The sequence below is a fragment of the Vulpes lagopus genome, chromosome 12 (assembly GCF_018345385.1).
Source record: "Vulpes lagopus strain Blue_001 chromosome 12, ASM1834538v1, whole genome shotgun sequence".
NCBI classification, from domain to species: domain Eukaryota; kingdom Metazoa; phylum Chordata; class Mammalia; order Carnivora; family Canidae; genus Vulpes; species Vulpes lagopus.
Window position 1 is genome coordinate 17,134,416 of NC_054835.1, and position 14,765 is coordinate 17,149,180.

The 14,765-nt window shown below is 39.0% G+C and overlaps 1 protein-coding gene across 1 annotated transcript in view; it reads left to right on the forward strand.

Annotated features, from left to right (window-relative positions):
- Positions 1-300: 300 nt before the first annotated feature.
- BLMH (bleomycin hydrolase) overlaps positions 301-14,765 on the forward strand; it is a 49,806-nt gene continuing 35,341 nt past the window's right edge. The window contains exons 1-6 of the mRNA XM_041726489.1: positions 301-501; positions 830-1,027; positions 3,975-4,084; positions 4,990-5,131; positions 5,718-5,806; positions 7,218-7,310. Of these exons, the coding sequence (XP_041582423.1) occupies positions 489-501; positions 830-1,027; positions 3,975-4,084; positions 4,990-5,131; positions 5,718-5,806; positions 7,218-7,310 (645 nt within the window). The 5' untranslated portion in view covers positions 301-488. The remainder of the gene's footprint in view (positions 502-829; positions 1,028-3,974; positions 4,085-4,989; positions 5,132-5,717; positions 5,807-7,217; positions 7,311-14,765) is intronic.

Genomic DNA, 14,765 nt, shown 5'->3' on the forward strand with positions numbered 1-14,765 from the left:
CGTTAATTCTGCAGCCCCTCGGCTCCGCCCTCGTGCCTCGAGCTGCCTTCAGGCTCTGGAAAGGCTTCCTGGGTCCACTCCCCAAAGCCAGGGTGTTCGGGCTCCGGGCCGGCGCGGCGCGGCGCGGCGCGGCTCGGCGTCCCCGTGGGCCAGGGTGCCGGCGTCGCGCGGGGCAGCTGCCGGCCACGCGGAGGTGGGCAGGGGCGCAGGCCGCACGCAGCGATCGTGAGCCCGCCCGCTCGGCCCTCCCCCGGGCGGGGCCAGCCCATTCGGCGCTGACTCAGCAACGCGAGGGGGAGTTTTGTCCCTCCGCGGACCCCGTTTCCCTGGGCCTCAGCCCTCCGCCGCCACCGAGCCGGTTCCCTCCTTCCGGCGCTCCGGCTGCGAGTGGCAGGTCCGGCAGCTGAGGCCGCGAGCCCCCGCGTAATTCCGGTGCTCCCCCTGAGAACCCCGAAACTACCGTTCCCCAGCCGGGCGCCGTGGCCACCATGAACAACGCCGGTGAGGCGCCGCTCTTCCCCGCCGAGGCCCTCCCGGGTCCTCCCTCGGGGGCGGGGGCGCTGGGCCCCGGAGGCCGGCGGCGGGGTCAGCCGGGCCCGGGACCGGGGACCCGGGACCCGGGGGCGCGGGCGGGAACGCAGCGCTCTGGGCGGGCTGCAGCGCTCTTGGAGGGGGCCGGCCCTGCGGCGAGGTCGCCGGTGAAGGGCTTCTCCGCCGCCAGGGTCCCCTCTGGATGGTCTTCCGAAGTTAGAGCAGAGCTCCGGGAGCCCCGGGTCAGCCCTCTTCAGCCCCCCTTTGGTGTCGTAAATCCCGTTTGGTCTTCCAACAGGACTGAACCCGGAGAAGGTGGCTGCTCTGATTCAGAAACTGAACTCGGACCCTCAGTTCGTACTTGCCCAGAATGTGGGGACCACCCACGACTTGCTGGACATCTGCCTGAAGAGGGCCACGGTGCAGGGTGCTCAGCATGTGTTCCAGCACGCTGTGACTCAGGAAGGCAAGCCGGTCACCAACCAGAAGAGCTCAGGTGAGGTCTTACGGCTCCTTGCACACTTTACTTGGACCTTATTAACAGCGCCGCGTTTCGAGGTCTTGATGGTCTTGAGCAGAAGTTTGTTTGAAAGAACTTGTAGCGAATTTCGGAAAACACACGCAAGGAAAGGCAGATCCAAGGACATTACCTTGTGACTTATTTTGGCCCCCTGTGGCTTGGTGGTGTATTTGCTTTGAACACCGAAGTGACAAGTCCATGGTCATTTTGTTTGAATGTAATTGAGGATATTCCGCCCTGAAGTCATGTGATTGTAGCCTGGTGTCTTGGAGAGATGTGTTCTTGGTACAAAACGGACCATCCAAATACGTTCATGCTCTAGAAAACTCCCCAACATGGTCTCGCCCTGAAGGCCATACACAAATGTCTGTAATGGAAAAAAACTCCATGTAATTGTATCAAAATATCAAATGTGTGTTTTTTTTTTTTTTTTTTAAAGATTTTATTTATTTATTTATTTGAGAGAGAGAGAGGCAGAGACACAGGCAGAGGGAGAAGCAGGCTCCTCACCAGGAGCCCGACATGGGACTGGATCCCAGGACCCCAGGATCACGCCCTGAGCCAAAGGCAGACGCTCAACCACTGAGCCACCCAGGGATCCCCTAAATGTTGTTTTTAAGGCTTTTTGGTTGCAGTTTGAGCAGATGTGCTATTGGGCTCACTAGACCAATTTGTATTGCAGAAAAACACTCAGTTCTCATGCTTTACCCATTAAGAGTTCTTGTTTTGTCTAGCACCACTGTCAGAAAAACAGCTACAGTAAAATATTGGTTATCTAGGAATCTAAATAAGGAGGACATTCTTGTAACAAAATCATACTAAAATAACTTTTTAAATTGTATCCATTTAAAAACTACTCTCAGTCTTTTTTTTTTTTTTTTGAAAGAGAGAGTGAGCAGGAACACAAGCTGGGGGAGGCAGAGAGAGAAGCAGACTCCCCACTGAGCAGGGAGCCAGATGTGGGGCTTAATCCCAGAACCTTGAGATCATGACCTGAGCCAAAGGCAGATATTTAACCGACTGAGCCACCTAGACACCCCACTTCCAGTCTGTTTTGACAGAAAGCAGATGGGTGCTTGCTGAGGACCAGTCAGAACTCAAAGTGTACATTTAATATGGGTATATTTCATTGTATGTAAATTATACCTCAGTAAAATTGATTTTTAAATGTTAAGGGAAAAAAAGCCATGACCTTGCCATAGTTACTGTTGTGCCATAGTAAGAAGTGCTTGATGGTGTGGACTGTCAGGCTACAAATGATCCAGTTAGTAATGTCACACTGGTCTTACATAGTTCAGATTGCAGTGATCTCTTAGGGAAAAGCCTGGAAATGTGCCTCTGGAATAGATCACTTCTTATATATTCTGTAGTATCACTTTTATTTATAAGAGATTCAAGTAGCATATAAGCTATGTAGTTTATTTCATGCAGTTTTCACATTAACAGTTCATCTGGATCTTTACTGGAAAATAATATAGTATATATGAGAGAGGTGGCATACAGACAAACCTAAGGTAAAGATGCACTATGTAATTAGTGACTTTTAAGAAACACTGTAGTTCCTTATTTTAAATTGTTTTCTCTTGTTACAAAATTATTGTTATTTTTAAAAAAGATTTATTTATTTTAGAGAGAGAGGGCACACAAGTGAGGGTAGAGGCAGAAGGAGAGGTAGAGAGAGAACCCTAAGCAAACTCCACACCCAATGGAGAGCCCAGAGCGGAGCTCTGTCTCACAATGAGATCATGACCTGAGCCAAAATCAAGAGTCAGTTGCTTAACTGACAGCCACCCAGGCACCCCTGAAGATTTTATTTTTAAGAAATCTCTACATTCAACACAGGGCTGGAACTCACAACCTTGGGATCAAGAGCTGTGTGCTCTACAGATTGAGCCAACCAGGCATCCCAACAACTTTTTCTTTTTACTTCTCTTTGGGAGAATGGAAGTTGACTTATGTTAGGGTTACCTTATTTTGAAGCGTATACTTTGTGTTCCAGAATAAAGGGTAGAACTTTTTCAAACTTTTGCCATATATTGCCAAATTGCTCTCAGATATTTTCTACCTGTTTGGATTTATGTCCAGACTGTATAATAATGCTGTTTCCCAAATTCATCCCAATATTGGGCATAATCAGTTAAAAAATAATGTATCCGGGATCCCTGGGTGGCGCAGTGGTTTGGCACCTGCCTTTGGCCCAGGGCATGATCCTGGAGACCCGGGATCGAATCCCACGTCGGGCTCCCGGTGCATGGAGCCTGCTTCTCCCTCTGCCTGTGTCTCTGCCTCTCTCTCTCTCTGTGTGACTATCATAAATAAATAAAAATTAAAAAAAAAAATGTATCCTCACCTAACAGGTGTCTTACGATGAACTTCAAAAAATGTTTCTTTGCCATTTGTATCTTTTTTGGCCATTATCTATTCATGATCTCTGCTCATGTCTTTAGCAATATATCTGTTTTTTCTTTTTTTTTTAAGATTTTATTTATTCATAGACACACACACACACACACACACACACACAGAGGCAGAGACACAGGCTGAGGGAGAAGCAGGCTCCATTGCAGGGAGCCCGAGGTGGGACTCGATCCCGGGTCTCCAGGATCACACCCTGGGCTGCAGGCGGCGTTAAACCGCTGCGCCACAGGGGCTGCCCAATATTTCTTTTTCTAATGTGATTTTCTTAGGTGATTTATATTGGATTCTTTAAATGATATATAAAGAGTTTTTTTCATATGTTAAGGATATTAAGTCTTTGCATATATATTTCAAATACTAATTTACTTTTCCTATTTTGTTCTTTCTAATTTAGTTTTAAATTGTTCAAGATCTTGTCATGCATTCAGTTTTGGGAAACAGAGATAGAACAATGTAATCTATGTGAACACTAATTCTAATTTCTTGGTTTGCTTTCTTGTTTCAGGGCGATGCTGGATCTTTTCTTGTCTGAATGTTATGAGACTTCCGTTCATGAAAAAATTAAATATTGAAGAATTTGAGTTTAGTCAATCTTACCTCTTTTTCTGGGACAAGGTAGGGGACTGATCTTGCAAGACTTTGTTCTAGTATCAACGTTGGTAGGGAATATCCCTTCATTTCTTGCTTTTCCAGTTGTAGTTTGCCTTCCATTATAGATGGGACACCACTTATTCTGATTTCCAGAGTATCAAAGGTTGATTCTCTTCAAAGGCAGAATTGCTTTTGGTTGGTAGGAGGCTACTTTTTACAATGAAATAATAAGTCTACTTACTCACCCTACTGTTTCTTTGTTTCTTATTTAAAATTTTTTGTTTTGTTTTTAATCATTTCTCCTTTTACCATCTTTATTTAGGTTATTTGGTCTTTCTTTCTTTTTTTTTTTTCAATAATTTTTTATTTATTTATTTATGATAGTCACAGAGAGAGAGAGAGAGAGGCAGAGACACAGGCGGAGGAAGAAGCAGGCTCCATGCACCGGGAGCCCGATGTGGGACTCGATCCCGGGTCTCCAGGATCGCGCCCTGGGCCAAAGGCAGGCGCCAAACCGCTGCGCCACCCAGGGATTCCTTATTTGGTCTTTCTAAAACCAAATTTCCCATCTCTGGGTACTGGTTATTTGAAAAATAGTAAATAATTTTATTTGTTTTCTAATTTTTAAAATGTGCTCATTAGATGTGTTCATGAGGGGTTTACTGATTAAGACTCTAAATATCAGATTTTGTTTCAAAATAAAGCAATGCATTGTTTTGGATAAACTATTGGAATGTATCTGTAGAGCTATAAGAAGAAAATAAATATTCTTATGAAGCCAGATATTCGTATTTAATTACCAACTTTAGTTTAAAAATACCTACTATGGTGGGTCTATGCTAGGCCCAAGATTCCTATTGTGTTGCTAATGCCTATAAAAGTATTAGTTCTTTTTTTCCTTTAATTTTATTTAACTTCTCTTGTTCTAGGTTGAACGTTGTTATTTCTTCTTAAATGCTTTTGTGGACACAGCCCAGAAAAAGGAGCCTGAGGATGGTAGGCTGGTGCAGTATTTGCTTATGAATCCCGCAAATGATGGCGGACAGTGGGATATGCTTGTCAATATTGTTGGTAAGAGCATTTCTCTAATGGAACTGAAATAGCGTGGTCAAGCAAGAGTCTATGATTGGGCATGGCCATTTCTTTGCGGGTTATGTACGTAGTAGAATTAGTCTCCCAGAAGGGTATACAGTTAACTCTAAGAACTTTTATCTCACACTCTCACCTTTCTTAAATGAGAGGTAAGGAGATAGGTACTGTGATGAGTTGGTTGGAGAAGAAATGGTTGTATTAAGTAGAACTAACTTTCTGTGAAAAAGCTTATTTCTTGTCCATTGATATAATCAAGAAACATATTGAAACTGCAACTATTTGAAAATATCCTCAATCAAAAAAGTAGTGTCTTTTGGAAAAACCTCATCATGCTGAGCACTTTACAAAGTATGATAGATCAAAAGAACAATTCATTTTTAGATATATTGATAAATATCCAGATTAAATGATCTGTTTATTAATATGAAGCATAAGGTTGTTACGTTTTCTGATTTAGGCCAGAAAAATACGGCCTATTCTTTAAAGCAAAAAGCTATTTTTGCCCCAGTTTTTAGTGTTGAAGTTTATTTTACCTTATCCATCACTAAACTTTGTTTTCTTCTAGAAAAATATGGTGTTGTCCCTAAGAAGTGCTTCCCTGAATCTTACACAACAGAGGCAACCAGAAGGATGAATGATATTCTGAATCACAAGGTGCAACATATGGAGCAGGGTGGGATTGAATTTAGTGTACTTACCTTAAAACTCTTAACTGATTTTCCATGGGGATTCCTGGGCATTTCAGTATACACAGTCTATATACAAGTCTATCAAAGGCAATGTAGCTACATATTAACTATAAAAATAATTGAGACTGGGGTTTTTCTTTTCTTTCTAAAAACCTTCTACTTTTATTTCTATTGATTTAAATGTTTTCTTATAGGTACTGAGGAAAGAAAAGTCTCATGCTTAATACGGGCTATAAGCCCACTGGGTTCTAGTGGGAGTGGGCTGGGAAAGCTTTATGTTCTAGTAAAACCAGATAGAACTATTTGTGAGACTTTCTTAAAGAGTATGTAAATTTCTGAGGTGTCCCTGAACCACATCAGTGTAGTTTATCCACCCACTAAACGTTTGATGTAGTCATTGAACTGCTTTTCATTGCTTCAGTTATCTTAATGAATCATTCTCTTTCTCTACATAACCCATTTTCCCAAGGCGGGAAATATATATATAATTTTTATATTAAACTCTACACACAACGTGGGGCTTGGACTCATGAACCCAATGCAACCCAGTTGCATTCTCTACTGACTGAGCCAACCAGGCACCCCCAGGAGGTTATAAGTCTTAAAGGGATGCTGTTCTACAGCCAGACATCTTTTTTGAGAACTGGGAGTTGCCAGAATCTGTCCTCTTGATCTATGAGGCTGAAATTGGAATTGTCACCACTGGGAGAAAGATTACATTTTAAAATAAACTATACATGTGTTTCCCCAATATTAGAGATAGGTTATTTTCCACTCAGGAAACTCAGAATTCTTATCCACAGGTTAAAAGATCCTTAATAGCATATTATTGGATTTCATTTTAGAGGAGAGCAAGATCCTTTTTAGCATGGTAGTTAGATTTAAGACTCACCTTTATCTTAGGTTCTTTCAAAATTGAAAACAAAAAATGAAAACTACGGGGGGGCATAGCCATTGTTAAAGTGATTTGGCAGAGAAAAAGTGAATAACCAGTAAAATTCTAAATAAAAATCTACTAGAATGACTTAGTAGCATAATCAACTTAAGTCTCCCGCTTTTCCTAAGGGTGATAGGCATTATGGGATCAGACATTTTCCTCATACCCAGGTACAGACTGTCACAGAGCATATCATCAGTTGCAAAGCAGTAGCAGTTCCACATAGAATTCCTTGGGAATAATCCCTTTTTTCCCTTTACGGAAAGTTTTTAACTATGTATTTAAGTGGACTGGTTGGGGAAAACATATATGTTTTTATGAACTTTGCCCTGGGTCTTGGCCTAGTTATACTTCAAAAGAACTAGCACTGGTCTGCTAGGCTCATTTACAGTTGAAGTTTGGTTAACTATTTGGAGTACTGAATAAGTTTCTGTCATAGATGAGAGAATTCTGTATACGACTACGGAACCTGGTACATAGTGGAGCGACCAAAGGAGAAATCTCAGCCACACAAGATGTCATGATGGAGGAGGTAATAACAATTGGGATTTTGGGTGACTGTTTTAAAAAGCTCTCAGGATATTTCCAGCTGTTAAAATAATTAAGCATAGTCATTGCATTAAGTATAGAATTGAATTGAAAATTACAGCTGAAAAAACTGAGGTATACTTTGCATTTTAGTATGGGACTTATACTTTCATCTTCTAATTCTCAATTTAGTGTTTTATATAATTTATTCTTTTATTCATTTCATAAATATTGATTACCCACTAGGACCTTAAGGCACTAGGGATACAAAAGAGAGAAAGACAATTCTACAGAGTTCAATCTCTTCCAAGAGTATGTATCTTGGAAGAGATATGGTAAATCCTGTGCCACAGGTGTGAAAAAAGGATTTGGTGGTCTTAGAGGAGGGAGTAACTAATTCAGTGAGCTAAAGGTTTTGTGGGAAAGATATTTGAATCAGCTTTTAAAATAGCAATAGGAGGGATCCCTGGGTGGCGCAGCGGTTTGGCGCCTGCCTTTGGCCCAGGGCGCGATCCTGGAGAGTTCCCGGTGCATGGAGCCTGCTTCTCCCTCCGCCTGTGTCTCTGCCTCTCTCTCTCTCTCTCTCTCTCTGTGACTATCATAAATAAATAAATAAATTTAAAAAAAAAATAAAATAAAATAGCAATAGGAATTTATCAGACGGGTAATTGGGAAGGCCATTCCAGACAAAGGGAATTGCATGTACAGGGGCATGAACAAAGGCAGAATCCTCAGAGAATAGAGTAGCTGAAACAAAACATCTTGTGTGTGATTGGTAGCAAATAAAGCTAGAAAGGCAGAGCTGTGAGGGATATTAGGTAGTTGCCAGGACTTTTGGCTTTATTTTGTAGGAATAAAGATGGGAAGCTGTTGATGGTTATTTCAGTTAAAATGACATATGTAAAAATATTTTGGAAAACATAAAAAGCATTAAGCAAATTTTAGGTGGTAGTATTTATTATCAGTGCAGTTAATCTTTATTACTTAAGACTATCCATAATACAGGGGTGCCTGGGTGGCACAATTGGTTAAGCATCTACCTTCAACTCAGGTCATAATCTCAAGGTCCTGGGATTAAGCTCTGTGTTGGGTTCTCTGCTCAGTGGGGAGTCTGCTTCTCCCTCTCCCTTTTTGTGCTCTCTCTCAAAAAGATCAATAAAATTAAAAAAAAAAAAAGACTATCCATAATACAGATGACTATGTGTAAAAGTATGAATTACTTTGAAAAAAGAAAAGCGTTTCCCTTTTTCATCCAGTGGGCCATTACTAGGAATCAGTCAACTGTTTCCTTTCAAAACTATTTGTATAGAGTTAAAATGATCTAATTTTTTCACTGCTTTGGACAAATCTAGTGCTTCACTCATGTTTTCCTTTGAATTTTAGAGAGCCAGTAAAGTATAGTTGAAAGCATGGTCTCTGGAGTCAGACTGTCTGAGTTCTAATCTTCTCATTATTTAACAGATATGTGATCAGAGACAGGGTTCCTTAAGCTCTCAAGTCTGTTCAAGTGTAATGTGTCTAGCCCAGTGCTTAACACAGTAGCTCGCTTGCTTGCTTGCTTGCTTTTTCTTTCTTTCTTTTTAAAGATTTATTTATTTATTTGAGAGAGAGAGGGAGAAAAAGAATCTCAAGCAGACTCCCTGCTGAGTGCGGAGCCTGATGTAGGGCTCAATCTCACAACCCTGAGATCATGACCTGAGCTGAAACCAAGAATTGGACACTTTATTGCCTGAGCCACTCAGGTGACCCTGTTTCTTAAATATTCATTGGTTTCATTTTGTCAAAAGCATTTACATTATTTCATACTTACCTCTTTTAAGGATTCCTATTTTAGAGAAGTACCTAAGTATAGTAGAAAAAAACAATTTTTGCAGTTAGATATGGATTATAGTTTGAGCTTTACCACTTACAGCTCTTTGACTTGGGGTAATATATATATATTTTTAAAGATTTTATTTATTTATTCATGAAAGACAGAGAAAGAGAGGCAGAGACATAGGCAGAGGGAGGAGAAGCAGGCATGCAAGGAGCCTGATATGGAACTCGATCCCAGAACTCTGGGATCATACCCTGAGCCAAAGGCAGACACTCAACCACTGAGCCACCCAGGTGTCCCAGATTTGGGGTAATATTCTTAACCTGTCTGAGTTCAGTTTGGGATTTAAAATATATTCCTCATTGGATTTTTGTGGGGATCAAATAAGGAATTAAATATAAGAATGCAAGTCACGGTGCTTGGCACATGGCAGTTGTCTAGTAAGTCTTCTCTTCCTTCTGACTTGGAATGCTCTCTCTTTGAGACCATATTTCCTGCATAATTTGCCTTCATTTATGATGAAGTAAAATGTAGGATGTAGTAAGGATGAAAATTCTATAAACAGTTATGGAAAAAGGCTTAGATAATATTTGTTGCCAATAATAAGCATCCTCTTGGCTTTAGTTTGCTTTAATGATCTTTCAAATGATGTATGTAAGATCTGGGATTGGCTGGTAAGAATTAGGGCAGATATATTTCACATATATTTCCTTCCCTGCTCCTACTTCAGAAAAAATAATAAAATATCACCTTATTAAGTCCTGAGTATGGATGTTTTATAAGATTATTTACCTAATGATTCTACCTAAATTGTTGACTACAGAATTCTGTGTGGTAGGTCTTTAGATTTTTACAGTCTCTCAAACCCATCTTTATTGATCCTGACTCTGGTAATGGAAGAGTCTAACTAAGGTTTTAAAAACCACAAATTAGTACCTATGATTTGCCTAGCCTTTTAAGCACATCAAAATCAACAGCTGTGAAGCTCAGATAGCTTTGAATGAAATGTGTTTGTACTAAAGGCATTATTTAGAGAAGTGCAGGTTGCTTGTTGTGATGACAGACCAGACAGCTCCATTTTGGAAACATGTAGTCACCTCTGTTACAAGTTTTCTCAGTGTATCTCCCCCCTTTTTTTTTAACTCCCAGATTTTAGGATTATTAATGTATTCTTTCAAAACTCTCTTAAAAGCAGAACATAAAACAAAGAGTAGATATAATATCAATCCCATAAAAGAGATAGGAAGCCATTGTGGTTTGCTTAAGAAATTCTGTAGCAGTGGCTCTCAGCTCTTAAAAATAGAATATAGGCCTAGGCTTGCTCCAGACATGCAAGATCAGTTTCCCTGAGACTGGAGCCTAATTATGTTCTTTTGTTTTTTATATTAAATACATCTTTGAATAAAAAGCACTTTCTAAATATCAAGAATATAAAAAGGTATATAGTGAGAAGTCTTCTTTCCATTCTGTTCTCCATCCTTCTAGTTCCCATACACCCCTGCAACCAGTTTTATTAGTTTCTTTTCTTATATTAGTTGTTAGTTATCCTTTCAGAAGCCTTTTTTCTTCACAATCCAATATGAATTTATATTATTTTCCTCCTTTTTTTTTGCAGAGATGTATTTTACTTATATTGTTCTGTACATCCTTTTGTTTAACTTAATATGTATTAATATATCTATGTCTATTGAATATAAGTGTACCATAATTGATTTATTTGGTCCTTAGTAATGGGCATTGTTTTCAAGCTTCTATTAAAAATATTGTAAATAATCTTGTACATGCATCATTTTGCATACATGCTTGTATATGTGTAGGTTACATTTCTAGAAGTAGAATTTTTTTTTTTTTTCAATAAGTAGGTTCCATCCCCAGCATAGAGTCCAATGCAGAATTGGAACTTAACAACCCTGAGATCAAGACCTGAGCTGAGATCAAGAGTCAGGAACTTAACCGACTGAGCTGCCTCAAAGTAGAATTTTTTGTAAAAGTAAACTTTACCTAATGTGGGCTTGAACTCATGACCTTGAGATCAAGAGTTGGCATGCTCTACCAACTAAGCCAACCAGGTGCCCCAAGAAGTAGGATTTTTGGGTCAGAGAAAAATACTCATTTGTAATTTTAATATGTAATGCCAAATTATCCTCTTTGGGGATTATACCATTTTATACTCTCATCAGCAATATCTGATAGAACCTATTTCCCATTAGTTTTATCAAGGCAATATATTTATCAAACAACTGGATACTTACCAGTCTGATAGGTAAAGAGTTGATAATCTGATAGATAAAGTATCTCATTGTAGTTTAAACTTATATTTTTCTTTCTTTGAGTGGTGCTGAGCATCATTTCTGTGAACTATTCATATCTTTAGCTTGTTTTTCTTTGATAATTTCTAGGTACTCTTTACCTTAGCCCTCTTTGATATGAATTGCAATTTTTTTCATAGTTTATTGTTTATGTTTTTTTCTGTGCAGCATTTTTTACTTATATATGATCAAATTTGAAAACTATCGTTTTTAATTAGAAAGGCTTTTCTCTAATTATGAAAGAATTCTTCCATTTTTCTTCTAACGCTTGCAGGGTTTTTATTTTTATATTTGAATCTCTAATCCACTTAGAATTTATCCTGGCATAGGGTATAAGGTATAGATCTAACTTTTTTCCCCCCGAGAGACTACCTGGTTTACACACATTTTTCCTTTCATCCTCTCTCTGCCCCTTAATTTGATGCCATTTTTATCATTCTAAAGCCTCTGGGCTTTCAGTTCTGTTCTATTAGTTTGTTTATTCATTTGCCAATAACTCTATTTTACTTGCTGAAGCTACTTATAATGTAATATTTGTGAGGCTAGTCCCATCTCATTCTTCTGTGTTTTCCTGTTTTGGCATTGGTCTAATTAAGGCATCTGTACTATTAAAGATTTGGTGAACAGTGAGTAAGGTAGTTTACTTAGAATCTTAGGGCAGAGCTAGAATGGTATTTCTCAAAAAGAAGTCTATTAAAAGCTTCTCAGATGTCTGGTTAAGATCAACTGTTGCAAAAAGTAACATTTTCTAGTGTGATCATCTCTTTTGGATTCTGGAAGAGAAGAGAGAATTATTTTTTTGATAGCCTTAGAGGACATCTCTGACACTGAATAAGGAACTAACCTCAGGTTAATTCTTAAACGTTCTTAATTCTTTTTTTTTTTAATTTATTTATGATAGTCACACATACAGAGAGAGAGGCAGAGACACAGGCAGAGGGAGAAGCAGGCTCCATGCACCGGGAGCCCGATGTGGGATTCGATCCCGGGTCTCCAGGATCGTGCCCTGGGCCAAAGGCAGGCGCGAAACCGCTGCGCCACCCAGGGATCCCCTAATTCTTAAACGTTCTTAAAGGGAATAGATAATGTTCACATATTATGTTTCCTTTTTTACTACAGAGATATATAATAGGAAAACTAATAAGTACTTCAACCAAAGACTCTCTTTAATAGTTAAAATTCTTGAGTAATAGGAATTAAATATTTAAATTTAGGTAGCCTCTTTTAAGTATTCTGGAGCTAAAAGTTAGTTGACTGAATTACTTCAGAAGTGAAAATTTCACATCTCCAAACAATACAAAATCCTTAGTTAAAATGGAGATAAATTGTGTTATCTATCATGTTTGCTTACAACCCTAAATACATTTTACATCATTATCTGTCTTGAAAACCAAATATAATGAAGATCTTTATTCCTTAACTTTGTAAACTATCATTTAAATGTCTTCATTGAATCTGAAGTCACATTTTTCTTTTTAGCTCATTGAGGATCAGAAATTTTTTTGAAAATAAACTTGTATGTCTTCTGTCATAATTAATGGATGCTGTTAAAAGAAAGACAAAAGCCCAGGAACATGTTTTCTTCTCAAAGTAGATGAAAAACTTTTATCCTTCTAACTCTTGACTTGAAAGAATATTCAAAATTGCTTACTGAGTCAGACTTGGATCCATCCAGCCCAAGGTTCTATTTCTGATGATAGCACTCAGGAGGCATACTGTGTGAAGCATTCTGGACCTCCATAGCATGCAGTCAAATATTTCTCAGTGCCTGTTATATGAGAAGAGTTGCAGATAATACATGTAAAGTAACTTACATTTAATAGGGAAATAAAATAAGTAATACAAAGTGAAGTAAATGTCATGAGAGATATGCAAGCATATTTAACTACAATGATAGAATTGCTACAGTTTACTTGGTGATCAAGAAAGACTTCCTGGAGAAAGTTGCATTTGAGATGTGCTTTGAATGAAGTGAATTTGGAGTAAAAAGCATTCTGGGTATGCTCAAGGCAGATTTGGTGAGCAGTGAGTAGGGTAGTTTACTTAGAATCTTAGGGCAGAGCTAGAATGGTATTTCTCAAAAAGTAGTCTGAAGTCTGTCTGCATTAGAATGATCAGAAGTTTGTCAAAAAAATGCATATTTCAGGGTCCCACTGCAAATACACTGAATCTGAATCTCTGGAGATGATCCGTATAATCTGCATTAAATTAGTGATCCTGAGGCACATTGAAGTTTGAAGCTAGAGTAATGTGGAAAGTTAGAATTAGATATAACATCATAGGAGTTTTGAATACTAGGATGAGAATTTAATTTAGTAGGAAATGAGACGTTAGGAAGATTTTTGAAGAGTGATGTGAAATAAAGCTGGACTTTAGGAGATTAATTAGGTGAAGTTGGAAGGAGGAGAGTTAGGGAGACTAGTTATGAAGTTGTAGCAGTTCAGGTGGTACTAATTTGGCCTGAACAAGGGTAGTGACAAGAGAAATGGAAAAGAGTGGAGAAATTGAGAGAGCTCTTGGAGGAAAAATCTGTATAACTTGGCAGCTTATCTGCCAAGAATTCATCATTAAAAATAATGTTAAGGAGGGGATCCTTGGGTAGCTCAGTGGTTTAGCGCCTGCCTTAGGCCCAGGGCATGATCCCGGAGTCCCGGGATCGAGTCCCGCGTCGGGCTCCCTGCATGGATCCTGCTTCTCCCTCTGCCTGTATCTCTGCCTCTCTCTCTGTGTGTCTCTCATAAATAAATAAGTGAAATCTTAAAAATATATATATATAATTTTAAGGAAATGAATAAACACAAACAAGAAACAGAATCAGACCAAAAATACAGACAACAAACTGATGTTCGCCATACAGAAGGAGGTTGGAGGGGTGGGCAAAATGGATGAAGGGGAATGGGAGTTACAGACTTCCAGTTATAGAATGAATAAGTCATGGGAATAAAAAGTAAAGAGTAGGAAATATAGTCAATGGTAATGTAATAATGATATATGGTAACAGACAGTAGCTACATTTGAGATTAGTGTAGCCTAATGTATAGAGGTATTGAATCACTGTTTTACAACTGAAACTAAAGTAACATTGTATGTCAACTATATTCAAATTAAAAAATATATATATTTTTTCAAATTAAAAAAATTTTTTAAAGAATACAGTTAATCTGGGAGAATGCTTTTGTGGTTCACACAAGTCAGAGAAACTATTTTCAGAGACCTGTGAAAAGGAAAAATAATTGCCTTTAAAGTGCCTAGTCCCAAGGCACTCACTGTCCAGTTGGAGATGGTTTTTAAGCATATTGAATCAATTCTGGAGCTCAGGAAAGAGAATGATCAA